The sequence below is a fragment of the Rattus norvegicus genome, chromosome 12 (assembly GCF_021556685.1).
Source record: "Rattus norvegicus strain SHRSP/BbbUtx chromosome 12, alternate assembly SHRSP_T2T, whole genome shotgun sequence".
Taxonomy (NCBI): domain Eukaryota; kingdom Metazoa; phylum Chordata; class Mammalia; order Rodentia; family Muridae; genus Rattus; species Rattus norvegicus.
In genome coordinates, this window is record NC_141545.1 from 48563090 (window position 1) to 48590860 (window position 27771).

At 46.0% G+C, this 27771-nt stretch overlaps 1 protein-coding gene across 3 annotated transcripts in view; it reads right to left on the minus strand.

Annotated features, from left to right (window-relative positions):
- Sppl3 (signal peptide peptidase like 3) overlaps positions 1–27771 on the minus strand; it is an 84094-nt gene that overhangs the window by 14144 nt on the left and 42179 nt on the right. For all 3 annotated transcript variants that reach the window (NM_001431833.1, NM_001431834.1, NM_001431835.1), the window contains 4 exon segments: positions 557–635; positions 1311–1430; positions 9023–9111; positions 21172–21249. In NM_001431833.1, coding sequence (NP_001418762.1) covers positions 557–635; positions 1311–1430; positions 9023–9111; positions 21172–21249 — 366 coding nt within the window.

The window sequence follows — 27771 nt, forward strand, 5'->3', positions numbered from 1 at the left end:
TTAAATAGAGAAGCACTTTCACCCACTGAACCATGGCACTGAGACAGTGTATTTTTTATGGGTGTCTAAAAGTATAATGTAAAATAATGAGTCTCTGAGTTGAATATGAGGCAAATCTTATTTCTAAGAGAAAAGAAATCAAGAAAGGAACAGATCCCATTCATTTAGCCATGATGAGGTAATACTTGTAAGATGGGGAAATGAACTCCATCCGTGGGTGTCCATGAGCAATGGCTCCTGGGGTGATGGTGCCAACAATGTGCTGAGGCAAGGCAGCTGCTGCATGTGCAGGTCACCAGAGACCAACAGAGTCTGGAACCAAAACTCACTTCACTGCTTCTACAACACTGCCCGGTCTTCCTAATGGAGCTGAGCAGGGAACAGACCACAGCAGCCCCCACGTTTGAAGAAACATCCGCACTTCCTGGGTCATGAGAAGGTGCAAAAGGAGACATTGGGGCGACCATGTGTCTCCCTGCCCAGTCTCTGGCTGTCTGTGTATTCCAGCCCACACCGGCTACTCTTATAACTTAGAGGGAAAGGCCTGAGTACTTACTTATTCTGAGGTGAGCAGGGTCTTGTTAAATACTGGCACATTGGGAGAAGAAGAAAAGCAAAAGCTATTGTTGCAAGAACTAGGAAAAGAAAATAGGTTTCATTAATTTTTTTTCTTTACCCATTAGAGGAAAAATGACATAACTCATGGAAGATGGTTTTCCAACACAGTTTTCTTAACAAGTAGAAAAGTTACCTAAAGGACCCTTCCTGTTTGTCTGCTTGTGCTGAAGCTGGGACCCAGGGACCTCATGTATGTCTGTGGCCCTGAGTTGTGTGCCCAGAAATAGAGGTCTTTCACTACTACATGGATGGCATCTTCTTCTTCTAAGTAATAACCAGCACCCAGTATGACGTAGATGGGACAGGCCATGCTATCCTCCCTTAGCTTAGGCAGAAGGAACACACAGCAGGCAGAGGATGAACCCCTAACGGCACTGCTTAGCCTACAAACACACTGCAAAGCTGGCAGCTAGTTACTGTGATTAGCTGTCAATGTTTCTATCCGCAGACACATCGGTAGAGGAAGCTAATGGCCACTCCGACTAACAAGACCTGTAGGTTATCTGCAGAAACAAGTCACAGCTATCTGGTACCACCAGAGCTCCCCAGTTTCCCAATCCCACCTTTCTTGAAGACTCTGATAACAGATAATGAAGGTTCAACTTGCATGGCATGGCACATACAGTATAATTCCCGGACAATAATTAAAAACACCATTTTTATTCCTTTTAGTAAACTTGAAGCTAAATTACCTGCTGTACATATTGTGAAAACGACTTGAACTGAGTCAAAGAAGAAGAACATGACTAGGAGAGAGACGGACGCTCCAATCGGAAGGAACAGAGCTTGGGTGGAGTCAATGGTCTGAATGCCTGGAGAGGAGAGGAGAGGAGAGGAGAGCAGGACACATCAGCCCTTATTCCTAACAGACACACAGCCACGCACCCCCACTTGCATAAACTACCTCACACGAAAGCTGAGCATTACATGATGAACTGACGTCATCAGAGAGGTCAGAGGTCAGACACTTTAGGGTCCATTTCTGTTGTTTTCACAGCCTGAGGATTTTTAAGACCTCAACTGCAGATAACTGATCATCAAAGAAATGCCTTAATACAGGGGCTGGGGATTTAGCTCAGTGGTAGAGCGCTTACCCAGGAAGCGCAAGGCCCTGGGTTCGGTCCCCAGCTCCGAAGAAAAAAAAAGAAATGCCTTAATACATGGCCAGAACGGAATTCATTCTACCCAAGAGGGTTTAAGCACTGAAATGCATTTTAAAATTGCTTTCTTTTCTGTGCATGGAGTTTTGCTAGCATGTGGTGCCCACACAAAGTCAGCAGAGGGCACCAGACTTACAAACAGCTGTTAGCTGCCATGTGGGTCTGAGAATCAAACTTTAGAAGAGTAGCCAGTGCTCTTGACTGCTGACTCTTGAGTTTTCACAGCTGCTTGGCTACTTGGTGAACTTGGACTGGACATCAGTTTCTAGACCTGCCATGACGTCAGTCTTTGTCCAGACGCCACAGTCTACAGCTGCTATTCCTTTCCTGCAAGGAACACGCCCGTGCATTTCACAGTGACTCAGGAAACAAGGGCTCCTGGGCCTGCTGTGTGCTGTGTTCCTTCCAGGCTCTAAGGCTTTCCATGAGAGAATGAGGTCCTTGCTGTCCTTGGTGCTGCCCTTCAGTACTACAGTGACCAAACTCATACACGCCCCCTGCCATTGTCCGGCTTTTAAGTGGGGGTGGTGGTGGTGGTGGTGGTGGTGGTGGTGGTGGTTTGGCTGTGAAGTTTTAAGGCACCAGAAGAGGAGATTAAAAGAGAAAAGTCCTATGACAGGGCAGGACACAGCTCAGTATTCTTTCTTAAGAATTAGCTGCCCACTGGAATCACCTGGAAAGATTTTCACTGTCTGGAATTGTAATTACTTATTTTCTGTTTGCATGTGGGTGTGCCATGGCAAACACGTGGAGGTCAGAGGACAACCTGTGGAGTTGTTGCCTTCTCCCATGAGGGTTCCGGGCTTGACTCAGGTTCTCAGGCTTGGCAGCCCACCTTCACCTGTTGAGCCACCCTGCCAGGTCTAAAGAGATTTTCTTAAATCTTACTTAGATAACTAAATCTTCAGGGGTTAGGTTTAGCTATCATTCTACACAGAACAGTTAATTTTGCACCAGGACTGAGACCTGAGAGCAGAATATTTACAGAGAGGAGACGGTCAGAATCTGATGATTGCTGAATCAAAGGGAATCCCCCAATCCCATGCCGACCTAATCCTACTGAGATTGAAAACTGTCATATGAAAACTGTCACATAATCTATTATAATGGAATAAAGTAAAAATCTGTGTTAAGGTTGTAAGTAAATGACCCAATCAAGATAAAACCTAGGCATAAAGGGCTGAAAATGACAAGGTGACATTTAAAACTATTAGGACTGGGGAGCTCTCAGTGGTTAAGTGCACACTCTGTTCTTGCTAACGACCTGAGTTCAGGCAACTCACACTGCCTGTGTACCTACAGCTCCAGGGGATCTGATGCCGGGGTTGGGGATTTAGCTCAGGGGTAGAGCACTTGCCTAGCAAGTGCGAGGCCCTGGGTTCGGTCCCCAGTTCCGAAAAAAAAAAGAAAAGAAAAGAAAAGAAAAAAAAAAAAAAAAGAGAGAGAGATCTGATGCCCTCTTGTGGCCTCTGAGCGGTGCCTACACTCTTGTGCCCATACCCTCCCATATATACATGCACATAATTTTTAAAATAAATAAATCTCACACACAGTTTTACACACACACACTTTTAAACACACGCACATGCACACGCACATGCACATGCACATGCACATGCACACGCACACGCACGCACACACACACACACACACACACTCACACTCACACAGGCTTGGGTCTGGCAACAGAGCTTGTTTGGCCAGGCACCTGGGTCAAGCCAGCCTGACGCCCTGGACCTGCATGGTGTTAGAAAGGAGACGGCCCTACCCACACACGTGCACACTGAGAAACAAGACGGTAACAGACATAAGCACTCGGAGACTCACTGTTCACTAATAAACGCTTAGGCCATACATAAGCTTCGGCTCCTTCTCCAACTCGCTCTCAATCTACTAACCCTTTATTGTAACCTGGGCTCAGCTACCGGGCTGGTCTCATCTCCTGTCTGTCCATCTGTCTGTCTCCTCGGCCTTCAGGGAGAATCTCACCTGTTCCTATTTCCCAGGATCCTCTCTACCCCTGCTGGATGTCCCACCTCCTATTTTCTGACTGAGCTCACTGTTACCAGTTCCTGACACATATCAGAGATTCCCTCTGCGCACCCTGCCTATCTGTGGCCCCAGTGAGCTGAGGCAAGGGTACCAGATAAAGATCACCCTCACTATATGGGGACTTTGAGGTCATCCTGACCTACAAAAAATTAAGATGCCTTAGAGCAGAGATTACATTAGGAAGACTGTAAGATGTATTTATAATAAACTTGTTTTATCTTAGCATGGTAACTAAAACAAACAATACAAGGAACAGTGAGGCTATTAGGACAGTTCCTCTTCTGAAATCAGCAATTAAACCAGGAGATGGCGGCACTGGGCTCTTTTAGTTGCTGCCACTGTACTTCTGGGCACCAGAGACAATGGTTCTACAAGGAGGAGATAGCCAATTAGACATCTGACCAAACTCCAATGATTTAAAGGCAAAGCAAAGCAAAACAAGACATTTAAACATGACAACCATAATCACAAAGGCTTACACAGCCTCACACAGCCAGCCTAAAAAAAAGCATAATTGTGGAATTTACAAACTTTAAATTTTTTTTTTGCTTGCTCTGGAACTCAGCCTTATGTAACCCAGGCTGGCTTCCAGCTCACGACCATGACCTAACTCCTCACCCCTTACCTCTCCCTCTCAATTGAGCCACCAAGCCCAGCTCACATCATTATCAGTGAAGGCAGCCACAGGCAGCAGGCACTGACACGGTCAGTGTAAACTGACGTCTGTTACTGAATTGTATCCTGTGATTAGATATTCCCTACATCATCACAAACTAAGGACAGGAGAGATGGGGACATTTCTAGTTTTTATGGCTACTTTGGTGGCAGTCTAAATGGGGCAATTAAAGATGTGTACACCTACCAATCCCCACAGTTCCAGACTTCCACAAGTGTCCAGTTCTGGGAGTGGGAAGCCTTGGTCAGAAGTCTTAACTTAGGCTGGCCATGTCAAGGATCCCGGTGCTTCAAACCCACAGGATGATCCCTGCTGAGGCTCCACGGAATGGCAAAGCCTTCCTTGGGTCCATGGTAGATAATGGTCTCCTTGAAGGGATGCTTAGGGTGTGAAGACCCCTCTCCAACTGACCACTCCCATACTGACATTAGTTAAGATCCAGCTGTGTACCATAAACCCCACCTCCTTGTTCATGTATACAGCAGCCCTGCCTCTCTGTTCAGTCTATATAATCAACTGGACAAGCTTTAGTGCCTCCTTTGGAGGCCTCTGTCTGCCCTGTTCAGATTTTCTTCCCATGTGTGTCTGTCTGTCTTCTTTGCTTACTGGCCCTCAGGTCTATTCCTGGAGGCTGTGTAAGGACTAAAATCAGGCAGTGGGTTTATGTGGCTTTCCCCCTTTATCTATTAAATGAAGAACTGGGCGGAGCACGGAGGAACACACCTTTAGTCCTAGACTGGGAAGAGCAAAGGCAGGGGTTTTCAATGAGGTTAGGCCACACTAGTCTACACACTGAGTTCCAGACCAGTCAGGGCTACACAGTGAAACCCTGTGTAAATAAAGGAAGGAAAGGTGGTGGGGGCGGGGAGATATCTACCTGCCTGCCTGCCTCTGGGCAGACCCAGTTACTAGAAATACACGGGGGCAGTCAGAGATGATCTGGATGGAAATCCCTGCTTCTTACAACTTTCTTTCCAACCATTTTCTGTGTGCATGAATTCTGACTTTCACTACAGGCAGAATCTGTATAAGTGCAGCTGGCTTTGAGCTGGAGACTCTCTTTCCTCAGTCAGCCAGATGCTGTGATTACTTCCCCCACACCTAAGATGCTCATTACTATGCCTGGTTTTGGAACTTTACACACATTAAATAATGTGTGTCTGGCTTCTTTCACTCAACACTACTTTGTAAGAACTGTTCTACTCTGTTCTGTTCTACAACTTCACTGGATGAAAAATCTTTCCATTCCATGACCGACATTTAGGGTTTTTTCCCTCAACTTTTAGCTATCACAAGTAATTCTTCTTTGTACGTCTTTGATATTTCAGTGTGTGTGTGTGTGTGTGTGTGTGTGTGTGTGTGTGTGTGTGGTCTCTGCCTGCGTGTATGACTCCCACATCTGTGCAGCACTCTCAAAGGCCAGAAGAGGGCATCAGAGCGTCAATGAACAGAGGTCAGAGGTCTGCTCCAGAGCTACAGATGGCTCCTGGCCTGACGTCATGTGGGCGCTCGGAACCTGCACAAACCTGAGGCTCTGATAAAGCAGCCAGTGCTCTTAATCACTGAGCTATCTCCAGCCCATAATATCATTATTACTATTTTGAGACAGAATCGAGACAGAGTATCGCTTTGTAGCTGAGGCTAGAGGAAGTCGCTCTATGGCAACTTTCCTTCTTAAGTTCCCACACACCGAGATGACAGCTGTCCTTGTGTCATGGGGTGACATTTCCTCCCAAATTTCATCCAGTCCCACCATGCCAGCTCTTGTGCTCTTCAACGGGAATTATGCCTGGATACTAAGAGCAGTCATGAGTTTGGCATACAGCAGAGGAAAAGCAAAACTCCCCCCCCAGGCCCACCTTCTGAGTGAGGGCAGCGAGCTCAGCAGCCATGGAAGACTGCCTCTAGGACCTGGACCACCAAGTCTGGCCTGCCATTTCTTTCTCTTCCTCTTACTACTTCTGGCCATCACAGCTGAAGAAGGCAGAGGCATTCTTCAAACCTGCCTTCCCCACTACAGTCTGTCAAAGCAGATGCAGCAGATACAGGAGGATGGGGAGGCCTGACTGCCCGCAGTTCCCAGGCAGTGTCAGAGGAAGGGCAGCAGGTCGAGTGCTTCTCAGACAGGGGCAGATCTGCTTTGCCGTTTCTCCCAGAACTGTTGCATCTGCTCTTATCTGTCCCACCTCACCTTTGGCCCTGATACTGGCATGCTCTCCAGAGCTCCAGGGATGTGACGGGAGCCTGTACGCATGCACCCGAGAGCCACACTGCTGGGCCCAGGAGCGCTGGGGCTTAGTCTGTGAGCTGTGTCCATGTCACAGACATACTCCCCAGGAAACACAAGAGGACTGGTCTTTTTTACACTAGGTGTGGCCAGGGTTTCATCTTGAGCCATCCTGGTGGCTGTTTCCTGAGTTCTAATGCGCCAAGTGCTGTAGTCTCCTGGAGGTTCTTGCACCTTTGGCTGTTGGGCAGAGCACTGTTTGAGTTGTGAGCTTTGATGTCTGCTGTGGGTCCCACGGCCTTCACTACTCCTTCACTTCCATGTTTGTTTGCTTCCACAAACTCCTCCACTCTTGGGTCTTTTGGAAGAAGGCAACTGTGATCTTTCACACACCTCCATCTGGTCACTTTATCCTTTAACTGGTCCAAAATCCTCTTGCCAACATCTTGGCACTAACTAAGCACCAATCTTTTGAGAACCAACCCTCAGTTCCTGCTGTGGCCCATATCTTTAGTCCTTATCTGTACAGAGGCAGAGACAGGTGGATCTCTGAATTCAAGACCACCCTGATCTAGTGAGTTTCAGAACAGCCAGGGCTACACAGAGAACCCCTGTTTAAAAAAGCAAAAACCAAACCAAACCAAACAAACAAAAAACAAAAACAAAACAAAAGACCCTTTCCCATACTGTCCTTCAACCTAAAATGATGGGGCACTGTATGGCGAGTGCTGACTCACGGAGGATTTTCTTTCTTAGTATTTTCCAGTCTGCATCAAAGAGAACTGTACTGTACTGTGTGATAGGTACCTGTGAATTCTCTTGGTGTCTGGGCCTCAGTGCATAATGGAAAGGGTGCATAGTCTGACACAGGAGGCCAACTTAAGAAAACGACTAAGAGGTGCATGACCCTCATGTGACCCTGATAAATAACAAGAAATAAAACTGACATTAGCAGATACTTCCTTCCATGAGATTTTAGTTAGAACACTACATGCTTCTCTTTGATTTTGTGATGCAGTGTGCCAGACTATAATCTGTCTTACTTATATCATTTGCAAATATGCTGCACCATATTGGACTTTAGAAGTAAAGTTCTTGGGGCTGGAGAGGTGGCTCAGTGGTTAAGAGCACTGGCTGCTCTTCCAGAGGTCCTGAGTTCAATTCCAGCAACCACATGGTGGCTCACAACCATCTGTAATGGGATCCGATGCCCTTCTCTGGTGTGTCTGAAGACAGCTACAGTGTTCTCATATACATTAAAAAATAATATTTAAAAAAAGAAGTAAAGTTACAAGTATGTGACTTAGCTTGAAGATAAATTATGTAATACATCAATCTGAAAATCAGATTTCACACTGGGTTTAATGTGGTTCCTAGTAAATTACTGGTACAGACTTTATTTCATGCAAAGATTTTAATATCTATGGACAGACAATTTTAAAGGCAGTCTCTGTGTAGCCCTGGCTGTCCTGAAACTCCCTCTGTAGACCAGGCTGGCCTCACACTCACAGAGGCCCACCTGCCTCTGACTCTTTCCACGTAAGTGAGTCTACTTCACTGTCTTTGTTGTGTTCACTTCCCAATCTGAAGTAAAAACCAGGCAAGTGCGATTTGGATACGAAGTACATAGGAACTAAGTACAAGGAGACCGAATTCCGTGAGAGGAAAGGAGAGGGGCAGGCTTTCATCCCTGTCCCCCACCGGTGGGGTTGCAGGCACATGCCAGTAGGCCCAGGTTATTATGTGGTGCTGCCCACCTGAGCTCAGGACCCATGCTTGTGGGACAAGCACTTTTCTGACTAGGCCTTCTCCCTGGCCCCAAGTGCTTCATTATGAAATATGAAATAATATTCCACTGTATGGATAAATGATAACTTGTGTACAGATTCATCTCTATTTTAAAAAGGATTTGTATTCTTGTGGGATATTTTGAATCAGGTGACAATCCTAACACTTATCTCTCCAAGCACTTGAATGTACTCTCTCAGAGATATGTAATTAAGCAGTCATCGGGAGAACAGCTAGCAAGGTCACGGGCGGATGGACATGGCCTGTGCTTTATGGGGAAGGAGTGACCTCGGCAGCGGCAGCAGGTGCAAGCTCCTCGTACTTGGGCAACCGGCGGCGTTAGACTTAGAGCACAAAGTGTAGCAGACGGCAGGGTACAGATTGGATCGCACTGTTGGATCACGTGTGAGTGAGGGACTGGAGGTACGGAGAGGTCAGCTGCGGTGAGCGCATGGGGTGAGGGTGGGGTGAGGCTATCGAGGAGCACAGGACACGGCTTACTGTTATTGGTGCTGCTGCCGTTGAAAGGGCCAGAACTACTGCTGCTGTCTTTCTCCTTATCTTGGTTCTCAAAGTCCATATTAAGAGACCTGTGGGGGGGGGGGGAGAGAGAGAGAGAGAGAGAGAGAGAGAGAGAGAGAGAGATTGATTAACATTCAGCTTCAGTTCTGCGTAAGAGAAAGCAGCCATGGCAGTCCTGAGCCAGGGCTGCAAGTGCTGCTCCTGCGAAGAAAAGGACATCCTCTTCCCAACTGGGAAGCCGTCTACAACCCTTCAGTGTTCCTTCTCGAGCTGTCCCACTGTAATAAGGCACTCCAGTGCAGTTCAACTTGCCACAGTCTCTTAATTACTTTCCTATGATTAAAAATCTGGAAAGGGAAACTTTTATACCCATGTGACAGCTTTTAGAGAGGGTACAGGGAGGACCCTCTCAAAATAGCAAAAAGCAGGTGAAAACACCTGTGCTTCCAACAACACAATTACAAACAAACAAACAAAGGCCACTCATGAGATGGAAGAAAATACCTGCAAATCATGTGACTGGTGAGAGGGGGCTTGTACAGAACAGTTAAAGTCAAAAGTCAGGTAACAGTGCAGGGTTGGATGCACAAGGCTGGGAGCCTCGTGCACTGAGGGGCTGACACTAATTGGGTCAGTCCGTCCAGCAGACAGTCCAACCACACACCTGCTTTTCCAGTTCAGTCTCCAGCGCTCTGAGAAGGCAGGTTTCTGTTGCCTGAGCCATCTACGCTACAATGTATCTGCTATGGTAGGACTATGTGTTACACATTCCAACCTGTTTCATGTCTTCTGACATGCCCAATATCAGCAAATATCTCAATAGATATTAAAGAAAGAGCATGTTTTGTTGTTGAGGCATTTCACAAATGACAGACTGAGCTAATAAAGAATACTTGCTCAGTCCAGACTGCTGTGCAACAGATGCCATGTCAAAGCTGGATGTGATGGCACACATCTGTCCTTCCGCACTGGGGTGTGGCGCACAATCTAGGTCAGCCAATCCAGCCCAACTGATGAGCTCAAGGTTCAGTAGAGACGGAGTGAGGAAAACCACAGTCTTCTGGCCTATCCATGCGGGTGCACGTACAGCATAAGCCCATGAGGGAGGAGGACATTAGCCCACACTCACTGTGCTGGCTCATTTTCTTCCTGCTTGCTTTGTACTGTTACAGAATGAAAGACACTGCTACCTTAAACTGCATTTGTGGGCTCTGTCTTCCTCTCTCTCTACCAGTGTCTCTGCTGGGAACACACACACACACACACACACACACACACACACACACACGTACATTTATTTCATCTTGCTGCCAGCCCTGCTGCAGAGATGGTGTCAAAGGCAGCAGCTGAGGTGCTATAGAGGTGGTCACCCTCCCATGTCCCCACTAGATGGGGTTCCTCTGTATCAACCAGGCTGGCCTTGAACTCACAGAGATCTGCCTGTCTCTGCCTCCTGATGCTGGGAGGTCTTGTGTAACTACTATGGGCTTCTAGTTGCCTGAGTCTTGCTGAACTTCAAGCCTTGTTTGATCCTTGGGGTTACCACTACACAACACAAGAAATCTACCTGAGTGAAGTGGAGGGCTGTGTATCTATCTGTTCAAGGTGGCAAGTGCTTTATTTTCCAGCTTTACAGAGTTTGATCACTGGGCTGGGCTAGGATCCTGTCACAGCCCAGTACACTTGCACAGCCCACAGCAGACCTCAGCTGTTTAACTGCTGCCTTTGTGGGAAGACTTCTGTCTCAGGCCACCAGGACGACTGTGCCCTAACTTACTCGGTAACTTATTAACTCTACAGACTGCCCAGTACTTGGCTAGCCCTTGAACAGTCTGTCCTGACTGCACATATGACCACCCTCCTCACCCCAGCCAGACCTGTCTCACCACCATAATCGTGTTACTGCTCTACAATAACATGATATGATGTGTATCTATACACCCAATGTTACTGCCACACATTCCATTCAAACTGCACCCTGGCTACTTGCTTAACAAAGAGCACACTTGGGTTACTGAAATCAATGTTTAAATGAGCAACATGGGCTATAAGAAAGCTTAGCAGGCCAAGAGCTTGCTGTATAAGCCTGATTATGAATTTGATCCACATAAATATCAAGAGAGAGAATCAACTCTACCAAGATGTCTTCCACAATTGCCACAAACAAAAATTACTCACATACAAATATATAAACAAGGATAGAGTAAAAAACGAATACCAGAAAGAAGGAAATGGACATGGTGGAAGCACATGTCCAAAATCCCAGCAGCTGGGAGGCTGAGGCAAGAGAACTGCAAGTTGGTATCCAAAGTCTGAACCAGCCAGAGTTATAGGAGGAGATCCTTACCATCTAGGACTCAACAGAAGTAGTTGCAGGTCAAGCTTTAGGAGATGAATGACTCTCCAATGAGTGATGCACAGTCAGCATTCAAGACGAAGACCCGGGTTGGGGATTTAGCTCAGTGGTAGAGCGCTTGCCTAGGAAGCGCAAGGCCCTGGGTTCGATCCCCAGCTCCGAAAAAAAAAGAACCAAAAAAAAAAAAAAAAAGACGAAGACCCAGGAAACGGCAAGTTTGAGGCCAGCCTGGGCTGTATAGCCAAGAAATACTGTCCTTGGCCAACAGAGTATCATCAGTGCATATAAGGGGGTTGGGGGGGAGTCTTCTGATTGTGGCCAGAAATGTTCTGAGTGCCAGAATAATAAAATAATAAGGTAGAGATTGTGTTTTCTAATTGTTTGTTTGTCTGTTTTGGGAGGGGACAGGATGTGCGGGACAGGGTGGTCAGACTATGTAACCAAACATGTTCTTCAACTTCTGACCCTCCTGCCTTGTGTCTCATGCTCAGCTTACAAGAGCTAACCCTAACTGCACTCTCTGCTCAGGTACTGGGCCGGCATGTGGTACAGTCAAGACGACTTTCTTTGTTCTGGGTTGGAATGGTACAGGAACCTCAGACAAGCTATGCAAATGCTCTAAAACCAAAGCACCACACTACAGACTCCAGCTCAAGATGTCTTTGGATTTTCAGAGTAACCCTATAGGCAGGGGACTACAAATCTCTATGTTTACTCATTGTTTTGTTCTACACCTCTTCAAAATCACTGAGTGTGCTCGCAAGCTGGTGTTGAACTCGCAGATCCACCTGCCTCTCTCTGCCTGGGAAGTGCTAGGACCGAAGGTGTGAACCACCACACCTGGCTTCAAATGGTATCGAAGGAGATGAAGAAGCAGATGTGGGCAAGGGAAAGGGAGCGACAGATGGACCTCCCAGACATCTGTGCTGTCAGGAGAGAAGGACAAGGGACGGCGCCATCTACATGTGAGGACCAAACCCAAAGGGGAGCCTGGATAAAGCCCATCCTGCTGACTTCTTAGATCTTGGACTTTCAGTCTCTAGAAGTAAAGCTCTCTGTCACCTAGGCAGCCAGTGTGCTGGGCCTTGTTAGGCAGCTCAGAGCTGCTGAGTTACCATCTCATGGTAGCAGCCTGACTTTTACCTACCTCCTAAACAAGGAAAAGTGACTAAGGGGTAATCACAATACAGAACATGCAAAATGATAGTGATGGTGGTGGTGGTGGTGGTGGTGGTGGTGGTGGTGGTGGTGGTGGTGGTGGTGGTGGTGGTGGTGGTGGTAATGATGATGATACAAAGCTGGAGACCCGAGAGCCTTTATCCTCCATGAATACATTTAGTATGTATTTGCGCACGCATGGTGTGTTGTCTAAGGGAACACACACCCATGTGAGCATTTATGGAGGCAGTCTCAGAGACAGGGTCAATTACTGGACTACACTGTCTGGGCTGAGCTGGCTGAATCTGCCTCCTACTTCTACCACCTAACCCTGGGGTTACCACAGCCACACGCAATTATACCTGTGTGCTGGGGATGTGAACTCAGATCCTTCTGCTTTCACAGCAAGGAGCCTTACCCACTGACCCATCTCCCAGTCCACTTTTTTCTCTTTAAAGTAGGACTAACACAGCACGTCACCATTTTTCATGCACTACTGTGCTAAGGATAGCTTTCAGAGCACCACATAAAATAAGCTACTGCAGTTTCTCCCGTAGTCTGATCTCTGGGGTAGACAAGCTACAGATACGCTGGCTTCTACGACAGGTTATCAAGTCAGCAACCTTTTACATGACGCCATGGCCTTATGCTGAGCTGGGCAGACTCAAAGCCAACTAATTAGTGTCAAATACAGCATGCCATGCCATGTTCATCTGACAAGGGTCTACCAGGACACTACAGCAGGAAGCAGTTTAAGACATTTTCCATGTCTTAGTAAGGCTTTACTTAGAGTTTGCTCTTTTTATAAGGGAAGAACTCCTAAGAAAGGACTAGAATGTCACTCAACCAAGGTTGGGAAGACGCCTCCCTTCCTCAGCCAGCGGCAAACCACACAGCATGAGGCCCGGAGTCCAGGCCAGATGCAGTCGCAGTGTAGAACCCAGTGCTGGCTGCAGACAGGAGGATCCATAGTGCTCACTGATCGGTCAGGCTGCCTGACAGTACGGTGGAAAGCTACTGAGCAATCCACCGTCATGGACACCCACACAAACAGGTACAGGCATCATGTAAGTAGGCCAAAAATGAATAATTTAATATTTATTAAAATTGAATAAACCTCCAATATCAGTGTTTTATACATGGCTGGCAAGTCAAGTGTTCTAAACTCAGCTCCATCCTCAGCCCCTGAACAGAAATCTTGGAAATCCACTCATTCTTTAGATTCAAAGGATTTCCTGAGCAAAGACCTTTGCAAACCCTGCACTACGTGCCACACAAGAACACAGGCTTGCCCAAGGCTCATTAGGTCTGACAGAATGAGCTGTGAGTAGTTAAGACACTAAGTCTGTATTCAATCGGCAGCAGTGAATGCCTGCACTGCCACTGTGTCTTTTTTTTTTTTTTTCCTTTCCGGAGCTGGGGACTGAACCCAGGGCCTTGCCCTTGCTAGGCAAGCGCTCTACCACTGAGCTGAACCCCCAACCCCTCGCTGCCACTGTGTCTAAGAGCTCAGGTCAGGAATAACAGAGGGATCAACAGCCAGATGGCAAGGCGACCTCAGGCCATACTCTGGAGTAAATCAGTCATCTGAACCACAAATCCTGCTATTGTCTGTGTACCCTCAATTGTGACTGAATTATTTCCCAAATGTTTACACTTAAGGGTACTGTCAGTCACATTTGAACGCCTGAGGAGGATAGCTGTGAAATGGTGTGCTCCTGTGTGCACACACCCCACATACACACACAAACCTGACACTCCTATCTAAATCTGCCACTGGAGATTCACTCAGATATATTTAGCAAAGTCTCTAAAATTGAAAAATAAAAAGACTGGGGGCTGTAGAAATGGCTCAGTGGTTAGGAGCACTGGCTGTTCTTCCAGAGGTCCTGAGTTCAAATTCCAGCAACCACACGGTGGCTCACAGCCATCTGCAATGAGATCCAATGCCCTCTTCTGGTGTGTCTGAAGACAGCTATAGTGTACTTATATGTAATGAATACATCTTAAAAAAGAAAAAAAGACTTTGAGAGGGTATTCTAACATCAGCCTGGGTAAGATTGACACAGAAATGTTAAGAAGGCATAAACAGTGGCTCTCACCCTTCCTGATGCTGTGACCTTTAACACAGTTCCTCATGTTTTGGTAACCCCCAACCATAAAATTATTTTCATTGCTACTTCATAACTGTAATTTTGCTACTGTTATGGATTGTGATGTAAATATTTTTGGAGATGCACTTATCTGATAAAGGCATCTTCATAGTATGTGAAGGACACTTAAATTCAACACTAAGAAGATAAAACTGGGGAGAGATGGGCTCACAGTAAGTATGGTATGGTCATGGCCCTGGACTTGACCCTCGGAGCTGGGGGTATGGGCAGGGAAGGGGATCGCCCAGACGCTTCTCCAAAGGCTCCACATGGATGATAAACAAACACATGAAAAGATGCTGGACACCATAGGCGTTAACAAAGGGCCTGCTACAACAGGAAAGGACGGATGACGGGCGCTGGCAGTGGCGATGGCAACAAGGATGACCACAGGGCAGGAACTGACTATTGCTGAGAATCTTTCTCAGTCCAGAGTGGCTACCATCCAGACGCCAACAACACACACAAACCCACATGCTCGAGGGTACCAGAGGGAATAGGAAGACACTACGTGCACCCAGCTGGTGAGGATGCAGATTAGTCCAATACCAAAAACTGGGAATGCAGGCTTGTCAAAAATGAAGACTATGAGTGCAATAGGACGCTGCTGTACCATTCATGTCTTGTTCCAGACCCAAGGGAATATGTGAGCACACAACAGAGACACCTCCTCCACACCAGTGTCTGCTGTGTGGCATTACAAGTCACGTGTCTTCATAGATATTATTCAATGGAGGAATGCATTTATTTTGCAGGTTTTTTTTTTTCTTTTTTTTCGGAGCTGGGGACCGAACCCAGGGCCTTGCGCTTGCTAGGCAAGTGCTCTACCGCTGAGCTAAATCCCCAACTCCTATTTTGCAGTTTTTGTTTTTTGTTTTTTTTTTTTCTTTTTTCCGGGGCTGGGGATTGAACCCAGGACCTTGCGCTTCCTAGGCAAGCGCTCTACACTGAGCCAAATCCCCAACCCCTATTTTGCAGTTTTTAAAGACACGGTTTCTCTGCGCAGTACTGGATGTCCTTGAACTCAGATCCAACTGCCTCTGCCTCTCAATTGCTGAGATTAAAAGCGTGTACCACCACTGGCCGCCTGGATGAATGGATTTTTAAAATGTGCTACAGATATACACGCTTTATGTAGCCATAAAAAATGAAATGACATGATTGCAGGAAAACAGGTAGAAGTGGAAGTCATCATGTGAAGTACAATCAACCCGATGGGGAAATGTCTCCCTTTACTCACTGGGTCCAGACCCAAAGTAACACAAGGAGAAAAACATAAAGCAGGAAGGGACTATTGAGGAGGGACAGAGGAGTGTGTGTGGACTGTGGTGAGATGATGACACACAGGTGTGGGGATCCCACAGCGGGGTGTGTGGTGTGTAGTGTCATATAGAGAACATGAAGAGAACTGCTGGTCAGAGCATGAAGAGACTCACACAATGCTAGTGACAACGTCAAGCGGTATTCGCCTTGGAAACCAGTGGCCTTTCTTAAAATGTTAAATGGAAGGATTAGCATGTCGTCTAGTATTTCTACTCCTCATGAGAAATGAAACCATACGCTCTTATCGAAACTTGTGCTCTTATCGAGTAAGTCTTCACAGCATCACTATTCACAACAGTAAGAACAGCAGCAGCTAGACAGCCAGAAACCTATTCAGCAACAAAAATGAATGGAACACACAGACAGGGAATGACACCGACTGACACCATTAAACCACAGCAGTAAAAGCAGTCAGTGACAGGTCACATCATCAGATCCCACGTGGGGTGTCAAAGCAGGCACTTCTCTACAAAGGGATTAGCACTGCTATGGACCAGGGAGGTAGAACTCTATGAGCTGGAGAGCAGTCTGGCCTGCATAGTAAGACCCTGTCTCAAAGACACAAAGCGGGCTGGAGAGGGGTCTCAGAAGTCAGAGCTCCAGTACCTGTGGTGGCTCACAGCCATCTGGAACTCTGGTTCTAGACCTGATGCCCTCTTCTTATCTCCCAGGCACATCAGTACATACATGTACGCACACACACATGCCTGCAAGTAGGCAAAATTCTTACACACATAATTTAAGTAAATACTAAATTAAAAAACAAAACAGGCAGCAGTTTTCCGTGAGTGGGTGTACAAAGCCACAATGCCTGTCCAAATCCCCACAGACTTTTTTTTTTAATAGAGAAACTCACTTGCCAGATCTGAAATTTACATGGAAATGTAAGGGATCCAGAGTAACCAGATGCATTTGAAAAAGAACATGGTTTTAAGTAATTCAGTCCTAACTTCCAAAGAAAGTTACAGCAATCAAGAAAGCAGCAGAGGCATAAGAAGAGACGAAGAAGCTGAGGACCTCTGTCAGTGGACAGTGATTACCTTGCAAACAGAATGCCCTATGCCTGATCCTCAGTCGTCTTTTTAAAAAAGAAACTGGTGCCTGGGGAGGGGTCCCAAACATCTGTGTGTGTGTGTGTGTGTGTGTGTGTGTGTGTGTGTGTATGCTGGGGAGGGAATGTGGGGCTCACTTGTAAATTAGCATAATCTACTTTGTAAGCTCCAGGCCAGTGAGAAATGACGACTCCAAATAAAATGTAGAGATACCTAAGGATGCCTGAGGTTGCCAAGAGCACTCGCACAAGGAGACACGGATGACTGAGACACAAACAGGGATACAGTTCTCTCACACTGACAGTCCAGAGGTTTTGACAAAGGTATGAAGATGAACTCGCCATGGTCTTAAATGTCAGAACTGCGCTAAAGCTATCACAGGTTTTAAGCAGGAGGCAATCTTTGACTCAGTGAGTGGGTAAACTCTTGGAGACAACAATAAAAGCATGATTTATAAACATGGTACAAGTGAACTTTATCATTTTACACCTGTCCTGGGAGACAACAGTAAGAAAATGAAAAGGCAAGGCAGAGGGATGGAGCAACTACAAGTCCTGTCAGACAGATGGACGTCTGAGCACAAGCTTCACCAAAGAAAACACACAGCTCCACGCACCAGAGGCCTCAATAGTTCCCCACCATTCAGAGAAATGCAGTCAAGCCACTGGCACCACCCTCACCTAGTGACAGCACAGCTGCCACAAAGTTAACGGCAAACAGCAGTGCTCAAGAAGGTCTGTCTGTCTGTCTCTGTCCTGTGCACCTGTAGAGTTGAAATGTAAGTTTTACTGTATATGTTTTTCATAAAAATTTAAAAGCCTGGACTTAGTTTCAAGGCTCAGTTCCAGTAAATAAAGACGTAACACAGCTTCACCCAGAGAACAGAGGACAAAGAAATGCACGCCCACTGAGTCAGCCTAGAGTGTAACCAAAGGCACCATGACTTACTGTCTACAGAGAAAGCATTCACGTATAAAGACATTCCATCCAGGGAGCAGCAGCTTAGCCATTCCAATCCAAACTCCTCTGCAACAAGCTGTACAGCCGTGAGAGCGCTGGTGACCTGCTGGGCTCCAACCTCCTCACTGGAAACCAGGAGGTCCACCATGAGACCTTTCCACCCCATGGTAACTCCAGTCACTCTCTTTAATACAGTGTTAAAATATGTCCAATGCTAAACTGGTACAATTTTCTGGAAATAATATGGCAGTATGTGGTAGAGAGAAACAGTTCATATATTCTAGTTAGAATTTCAACTTTTAAATGTTTATCTTTAAAACATTTATTTCAGGGGAGACAGAGGTATAAATAGAGATAGAGGTGGGCAGGCAGGCAGGTAGGTAGAATGCTTGCGTGCATGATGTGTGGGGGGGTATGTGCCATTGTGCATGTGATGTCAAAGGACAACTCTGCACAGCCAGGTCTCTCTCTCTCCGCTTTTACACATGTTCCAGGGATCTGACTGAATTTCCAGGTGAAATAGGGGCTTTTATCAGCTGGTCTTAAATGTTCAACTTAATAATAGAGTTCAACAAAAGAGAAGAAAATAAAAAGGTTAACAGTGGGGGTTGGGGATTTAGCTCAGTGGTAGAGCGCTTGCCTAGCAAACGCAAGGCCCTGGGTTCAGCCCCCAGCTCCCAAAAAAAAAAAAAGAAAAAAAAAAAAAGAGAGAGTGAAAAAGAAAAGAAAAAAAATCTGAAGCGTAGCAAAAGGTTAACAGTTCACATCTCTGACAAAATCAGAGTATAAGTAGCACAAAATATTAACTCATTAAACTCAATGGGGTGACTACAGAAAATAATGGGGTGCTGTGTGAAAAGAATCAGTATATAAAGGATCCTAACTTTCTAAATGTATATATATATATATATATATATATATATATATATATATATATATATTGTGTGTGTGTGTGTGTGTGTGTGTGTGTGTGTGTGTGTGTGTGTGTAGAACAAAAGGTAATTTCCACTAATGAAAGTGATAAGCTGTAACTCTAAAAAAAAATTACAAATTACAAATCCTTTAAAATGTATCAGTTGAGGGGGGAGACAAAATATTGGGGGTAAAAGTACAAAGTATCGATCACTTTGGTAAGTTCTAATTGTCCCAATTTCTTAGAAGTGGTTAAGAATTGTATCCTAAACTAGCCATGGTGATACAGGTCTTTAATTCCAGCATTCAGGAAGCAGAGGCAGGAGGATCTCTTTGAATTTGAAGCCAGCCTAATCTACATAGTGAGTTCCATGATAGCTTCCAGGGCTAAGTTTCTGTCTCAAAATAAATAAGGACTGTATCCTATTTTACTTTGTTGGGAAAAACCCACAATAAGTAACTCATCATGGGCATGGGCGTGGGCAGGGAAGGGAAGGGAAGGCAAGGCTTCAGTGCTTATGTGGCTTGTGCTTCCTGATCACAGCCATCACTGAGGGAAGTCAGGGAGGGGGCTCTGAAGCATAGCCACAGGGAAGCACTGCTGACTGGCTGGCTTATGCTCCTTTCTCACACAGCCCAGGGCCACCTACCCAGCTGCCCAGGGCTGGCACCGTCCTAGAAGGCTGGTCCCTCCCCCAGTAATCATCGACCAGGTGTGTACCCTTCCGGCCCTGCCCGCAGACCATCTGATGGAGGATTCTCCTGAGAGAGGCACCTTCTTTCCCAGAGCTCTCTAGCTTGTGTTGACACAGCAACAACCAAACCAAACAGCCTACCCAGTGGAGAGCCCCGTGCTTGCTGCAGACGTCCTTGTTGTTAAAATTTTAATCAGTGGGGCTGGGGATTTAGCTCAGTGGTAGAGTGCTTACCTAGGAAGCGCAAGGCCCTGGGTTCGGTCCCCAGCTCCACTTTAATCAGTGTATATTTTTTTTTCTTTTTTTCGGAGCTGGGGACTGAACCCAGGGCCTAGCAAGCGCTCTACCACTGAGCTAAATCCCCAATCCCATAATCAGTGTATATAGTATACCAATACATTTTTCTACAATGATTGAAATAAAAGGCTGTAAGTTTATGATTTTTACAAAATACTTATTAAAATCCAGACATATTAGATAGCTCAAAATCCTTTTGTTGACATATTTATCATTCATGTTACTTGTAATTCTTAACTTAAAATTTTGCAAGCAGCTTTCACTGTTACTTTTAAATTGTGTATGTTGTATCTATGGTGTCTTTGAGAGTGTATGACACGTGTGCTGGTGCCCTCAGAGGCCAGAAGAGGAGCTGCTGAGCCATCTTCCGAGCCTGCAGTCTTCATCTTCACTGTGTTAGGCACACAGTGACCCGGGTCACACAACCAACCACTAAGGCTCCTTCAACTGCCCGTAGTCTGAAAAGGGGCATCTGTCTGGCTTCTTTATGTTTTCTTTCTAGTCATACAGATGAGTACCAGGGCAGGCATGTACCCTCAGGATCCAGTCTCATTCCCAAGGGCAACAGGGGAGACTTGGTAATGTTATCACACTCAATTCTGGTGACAGGTAAGTCACATGAAATGGCTTCTGATGGTCAAAAAGTCTCTTATCAGCAATTTGTATCAATTAACCCCTCTCAATGCTTTTGTGGTAAGAAAAGTAAATTTCTGTAAAAAGTACTATTTGTGAAGAGGTCTTTTGGGACAAGGAAGGCCTTTGCTAACGTCCTGAGCACAGCTGTGCTCCTGTTTACTTGATCCTTCTCTGTCTATTCAAGGCCAATGGCTACGCTTAGATTTAGAGTTAAGAGGAAAAAAATTACATTTACTACTTATCATCCATGTTGCAGCATGTATTCATTGTTTTGTGTTTTGAGCTGTCTTTCTGTTTTGATGTGTGATCCCTGTGACAGCAGAATTACCGTCAGCACTCCTCGCAGCCTCCCCAATGGACGCTGCTCCTCAGCTCAGTCACTATCTGCAGACCCAGTTTTAATCAACCACTTTTTATACATTTGCATTAGTATGCTAAAATCATAAGCAAAACTAAGACATGTTTAACAGCAGTCAACCAAAGGACAAATATTAGAATTACTACTCAAACTCAAGTCCTGATAACCCATCTCTCCATAATGCTTCCTCTATCTGAAAATGAACAGAGTCCATGAAGAATGTCTTACCTGAAACTACCATAGACTATCAGAAGAATGGATATCAGAAATGTCGACACTTGACTGGAATCCACCAGGGAATAGGCCCTAGAGAAATAAAAGGACAGACAGTAAATCACAGGCAGCAGGTTCTCAAGGACTTCGGAGCTCCCTGCCTTTAAGAAATGAGATGTACATCAGCATTAGCAAAATAACATCCTTAAAACGAGACATTCTAGATTAACAAAGGACACCCTGACAGCTCCACCCTGAGCTAATTTCCTAGGATGTTAAAATGGCGCAAAAAAAAAAAAAATCACCCTATTACACACACACACAATCACATTTTATATACACCTGTAACATCCACTACCAACCTAACCCATCCCTGTGAAAACACATTTGAGTGCTTAAAGTTTTATGAGTTGACAATGAATAATCAAAGTTACTTTGTTGGCCTGACTTAAAGGTGAGGTAAAGACCACACACCTCTCTCCCATCCCTTTTCTTGTTCTCTAATATCTATTGATGTCTCCATCTGGATGTGATAAGAAGGGTCTAAAACTAGTTTCTATTTGGTAGCTAGTTTGTACACCCAATTGTCTAAAGAAACTGTCTTCTTCTTGCCAGCTGCTCTCTTAGGCCTGGACCTGGGGGAATGGCCGTCCTGCAATACCTCACCCTCACCCTCACCTCCAGTCCCACTGCTAACGCCGTAGCCCAACTACTCAAAATCTTTTCCTCAAGCATCTCCAGAAACTCATAATTCACACTACCGAATCCTGGGCAAAGCAAATATCCTCACTTTATTTTTACCTATTATTCCATTTATTTTTCTCACACACATTGCATCATAAATGCAGTTTCCCCTCCCAATCCACTTCAATTTTTTCTCAGAGTAGATATCAAAAGCAGGCAGAAAACCGTCAGGGACAGCCCCTGCGCCTACTGTTAAGAGTCCCACAAGAAGAACAAGCTACACAACCGTGACATACGTAGAGGGCCAAGTCAGTCCCGTGCAGGCTCAGTCTCTATGAGCCTACGTTAGTTGATTCTATGGGTTTTCTTGTGGTATCCTCCCCCCTGACTCCTACGATCCTTCCTCCCCCTCCTCCCATAGGATTTCCCCAGGTCCACCTAGTGTTTGGCTGTGGGTCTCTGCATCTGTTTCCAACAGCTGCTGATGGAGCCTCTCTGATGACAAATTATGCTAGGCTCCTGTCTATGAGGTAACACCTCATAGACATTTTTTTTTTTTTTAAGTTGGCAAGTCTGTTTGTTCTACTCTAGGTTTCTGGGCTATCCTAGGTCTCTGGGCTATCTAGCTGCTAGTTCTTGGCCCTCAGGAAGTGTCAGGTGTGGGCTTCCACTCGTGGCATGGGTCTCTAGTTAGACCATACAGGTTTTGGCTGTTCTCTCAAGTACTGTGTCCCTTTAACCCTAGCACATCTTGTAGGCAGGACCAATTGTAGGTGAAAGGTTTTGTGGCTGGGCTGGTGTCCCAATCCCCCTACTGGAAGTCTTGCGTGGTTACAGAAGATGGCCAGTTCAGGCCCCATATCCCCCTTTACTAGGAGTCTCTAGATAGGGTCACTCACACTTGTGCATTCTGGGAGTTTCCACTGCACTAAAGATGTCTAGCTCATCCCAGAGACGCTCCCTGAATTCCAGTTGTCTTAGTATTTTCTCCTTCTACCCCCCACCCCAATCCCAGCTCCCAAGAGGACATCTATTCTATGTCCTGACCTATGTATCTACTCACTTATAAGTGTATCAGTTATGAAGTGAAGTAGAACCATGCCATATCCCATGGGCCAGGAGAGGCTAAGAACAAGGAAGGCTCAAGAAAGGATAAATGAACTTTCTCTCTGGGGAGAAGATTTTTTTTTTTTAATTCAGACAATTTTGGTGTTTCTTTGTGACAGTGGCTCTGGCTGTTTGGGAACTCATTATTGTAGATGAGGCTGCCTTCAGACTCAAAGATCCTCCTGCCTCTACCTCCCAAGTGCTGAGATTAAAGGTGTACACCATCAGATGGGGATAGAACTCGGTGTACCTTGGACATCTGAAACAAGTGCTCTATCACCCAATTCTATCCCAGCCCACTAATTCTGACAGTATTTAATGGGGCTTATGAGCCTGGCGTTCTGAAAGCCACTTGGGATATGGAAGTAATTGGTCCCTTGGTCCCTGCTGCCCTAGTGCCTTTTCTAAATCGAGCTCTCCCCATCTCTGCCCCACCCTGACAACCTAAGTAAACGTAGTTGTCATGTGCTATGGAGAGCAGAAAGACAAGAACAGACCTTCGTGTGGTTGGGGGAGGCAGACCCCATCTAAGACTGGGCTGGAAAAGGTTTCTAGGGAAACCGGTGAGTGACACTTGTAAGACACAGAATGAGGAACAACATGAGAAACTTGAGATGAGTTTGTGCCAGTCAGAAAAAGAAAAGACAGAGAGCAACAAGAGGGGTCAGTTCTGAACATACAGCAGTGAGGTCTGGAGGGTCAGAGCCCAGCAGCTGCTCTGGCTGGAGGCTTATAGGCGTCCCTGTGATAAGCGCGATCACGGGTGGGGGTGTGTGCAGTAACAGCAGTGGGAAGAGGGAGGGATGTGGCTGAGAAGCCTCCAGAGTTAAAGACCAGGTAGGAGGCAACACTGGAAAGAAAATCAAAATGGAGAAGGACGGAGATGGCAGGTGTGTAATGAGGCAGCAAGGTTAGCTGGTGCTGAGTTTTAATCCGGGGTGTCTGCCAGGTCCCTAACCTCTTTACCTGTCATCCTTTCTATCTGTGACAGGGGGTGACAGCAACACTGAGAGCTGTTGCTGGGTAAATGAGTACATCGTATAAAGATTAGCACAGTTTTACTCATGCTGTTTGCTTCACATGGAGTGGTGACCTCTGCAAACACCATCTCCCCTGCAGACCCCCTCAAAACCCCCTCTGGGGACAAGTCTCCCTGGGTATCCCCGGCTGTCTTGGAACTCAGAGATGTGCCTGTCTCTGCCTCCCGAGTGTTGCCACACCACCACCTCCACCGCCGGGCTGGCAAAGAGTGTCTTGATGAACTGGTGCGAATCAAATGGGAATGGGTAATAAAGTCAAGAAAAATGGCTTTTGTTATTGTTGTTGTTGAGAACAGAATGGCAGTTGGAGGAAAAAGAATGAAGTGATCTTTTAAAGTGAATTCTTTTTAAGATTTATTTATTATATTAATAGAGCATACACTGTAGCTGTCTTCAAACTGGAAGTGGACACAGATTCCGTCACAAATGGCTGTGAGCCATAAAGGGAATCTTTAAGGGCTGCTAGCAAGATGGCTGCTCAATGAGCCTGTGGCCCAGTGAGGAACTGAGTTCGTTCATGGAGTTCCTTTTCCCAAAAGGGAGCAGAAAATGGGTTCCTCTGACTTCTACTGTGCAGTGCGTGTATCACTTTAACGAAGTTTTACATTGATGGAAGACACCCAACCTCTTCTGTATGCTGGCTGCACTCACCCAGTGAAGAGGGCAGGGTGGATGCAGAGGAGCGTTTTCTGCCCTCTAACACCAGCACCATGCTGCTCGTGGCAAGTGGGAGGACAGGAGATGAGGGCCATCCTTAGCTACCTGAGACCCCTCACTGCCATGCCCCCACTCTTATTTGTAAAGACATATAATAATAAAATGTCATTTAGGCCCACAGTTTATCTTTAGGAATTCTCATTACACTTATTTACTTTTCTCTGCTTGCATGTGTGTTCTCGGGTGTGACAGCCTCAGGGAGTTCCAGGTACCATTATCAGCAGCCAGTGCTTATCTGCCGAGCCATCTCTGCAGCAGTCAGTTTCTGAGCAGTGGCTATTGCAGCTATATCTAGTACTTATGGGTGTATGCAAAACAAACAAAACTTAGTCGAAAGTTCACAGGCTCAGATGGTTTTAACCTTGAGTAATCAAACCAGGCAGCATACTACCCAATCACAAACTGCCAACTAATGTCTAACTGGAACTTTTGACTTAAACCAATCAAAAAACTTTTTATTTTGTGTTGCTTTTGGAAACACCTTATTTAAACTAGGTGAGGTGACTCATGCCTGTAATCAGTAATCAGGGCTTGGAAGTAGAGGCAGGAAGACCAGAAGGTTAAGGTCATCCTTAGCTACTTAGAGAGATTGAGCTAGAAATGTCTCACTGACAAAGTCTGTGTATCCAGGGCTGCCCTGGGACTCAGTAGACTCCCAGAGCTCTGCCTGCCCGCCTCCGGAGCTGTGCGCCCCAGGGCTGCCATATTATACAGTGTTTGTTAACATCCCAAAGTCTAGGCTCTGGTAAGTAAGTCTTTAAGATATAAAACAACAACAACAACAAAGACAAACCAAAACCAAAGTAACAAACAATCCTAGGGACGCAGTAAAATACTGAATAAGATACTTTATACCAACAGTCTCCCATTTTCTGCAGGTTTGCATTTTTAATACTAAAGATTTTTGGTTTTGTTCTGAGAAGTTAACTTTGGTGTGTGAAGGTGTTTGCCGCCAAGCCTGATGGTATGAGTTCAATCCCTGCTCCCCAAAGAGGAAGGAGAAAACCCACTCCTGCAAGTGGTCCTCTGACCTACACACCCACATGCATGTGCCACAGCATGCACAAGCCCCACACAGAGTAACGTCTAAAAACACAAAAGCCTGGTTCTACCATTGCTACTTCTCACTTCTTCCTCACTAGAGACAGAACCCAGACACTCATTGCACATGCCTGCTTGTTCTCCCCACTCCATCCCTTAGAAATAAAAACCCAGAATTGCTTCCAAAAAAAAAAAAAAAAACTACTCCAGCTGATGGAGAAATGGCGCAGCAGTTCCCAGCACCCAGAGGACAGCTCCAGGTCCAGGGGATACAATGCCTTCTTCTGACCTCTGTTGGGGGCAGGCACACATACATACATACATGCAGACAAAACACTCACATGTTAGGAAGACTCTGCTAGAGCAAACTCCTGTATTAAGGACTCTTGAACGCTCAACTTTGGGTTGCAAACTTGTGAGGTGCTGTGTGAGTGAAACAGAACACCAAACCACCCGTGCAGTGTGGCCGGCCCTAACCGCCTCCAGAGATGTGCACCACTTTGCACTCACATCAGGAATAGATTAGATTCCTATTTCCTCCAGCTTTGCCATGGACACTGTGTCTGAAAACTATGTCAGCACGATTCCCACTTGCCTTGAATTTGTAATGTAGTTACAACTTAGATGTGGTTGCAAGTGAGACTCCTCAGCTGCTTGCATGATACTCGCAGGAGGTATTTTGAAAGGCAATTCTGATTGTTTTCTTCCCTAACTAGAGAGAGAATGAGGAGCCCTCCTAAGGGCTTTCCTCCTGATGGTGGTTTATGGAGATGACTGGCTTTTGTATTTGTGGTGGACTGAATATGCTTGTCCCAGAAAGTGGCACTACTAGGAGGTGTGGCTCTGTTGGAGTGGGTGTGTCACTGTGGGTGTGGGCTTTAAGACCCTCCTCCTCCTACCTGTCTAGAAGATAGTCCCCTCCTGGCTGCCTTTGAATCAAGATGCAGCACTCTCAGCTCCTCCTGCACTATGCTTGCCTGGATGCTGCCATGTTCCCGCCTTGAAGATAATGGACTGGACCTCTGAACCTGTAAGCCAGCCCCGATTGGATATTGTCCTTATGAGAGTTGCCTTGGTCACGGTGTGTGCACAGCAGCAGACCCTGACTGAGACAGGCTCTTGTTTTTTTGAGTCACACTGTTATTATTTAAAGGTCACTGACGCAGGCAGGCAGGCAGGATAGGGAAGGGAGATAGCTATGTCAATACGGTGGGTGTGTACTTGGGGAACGCAGGAGATTCTGCCCAGCACCTTACTCTACAGCTTCTTCCTGTCCTCTGCTTCAGACGGTAAAGCAGTCCCAGAAATGTGCTGTACCTCAGCTCCCTCAGTGGGTCTGTTCCCAAAGACTTTGAATGCACATTAAACACAAAAACTAAGCTGTTTTCTAAAATAAACATATTCTGATGAAATGCAACAAGAAACTAAATGCATGCATTGGAAACATGTCAAAATCAGGTCGGTCCACTATACTTTTACAGAGACAGGGGCACTTGGCCAGTGATTCATACACACCAGGTGCTGAGCTCTAACACTGAGAGTCAGTATGGAAAGCATGGGTTCTCTAAGCCTCACCAGGCCTTCCTTTCCTTTAACAGACGAAGCCAGGGAGCTCCAGGAGCCCTCTAATGCCCAGACACCGATGTGTGTCCTGAGACTGTAACAGCCATGCTGGAAGAGGGGCAGTTAAGGTCCATTTTGAGTTGCTTTACCAGAGTGTGTGTACAACACTAGCTAAAGCATCCTGCCAGGCTGGGACAGACAGACGGACACTGAGTAATATGTGCTCTGCATCAGTCAGGTCTGCAGCAGAACAATGAGGACGTTCTTGTCCGTCAGCAAACCCAGCACTCCTATTTCAACTCTGCAGACATGCTGCCTGAGGCCAGCCTATCGCACACTTTTTGGTTGTTCGACCATTTATACTCTTAAACTGAGGTCTCCTAAGTTAGGCTTATACTTGTGTGAGCTGTAGTTTATGATATTCACTGAATTAGAAATTTAGAAACTTGATTATCTAAACCTG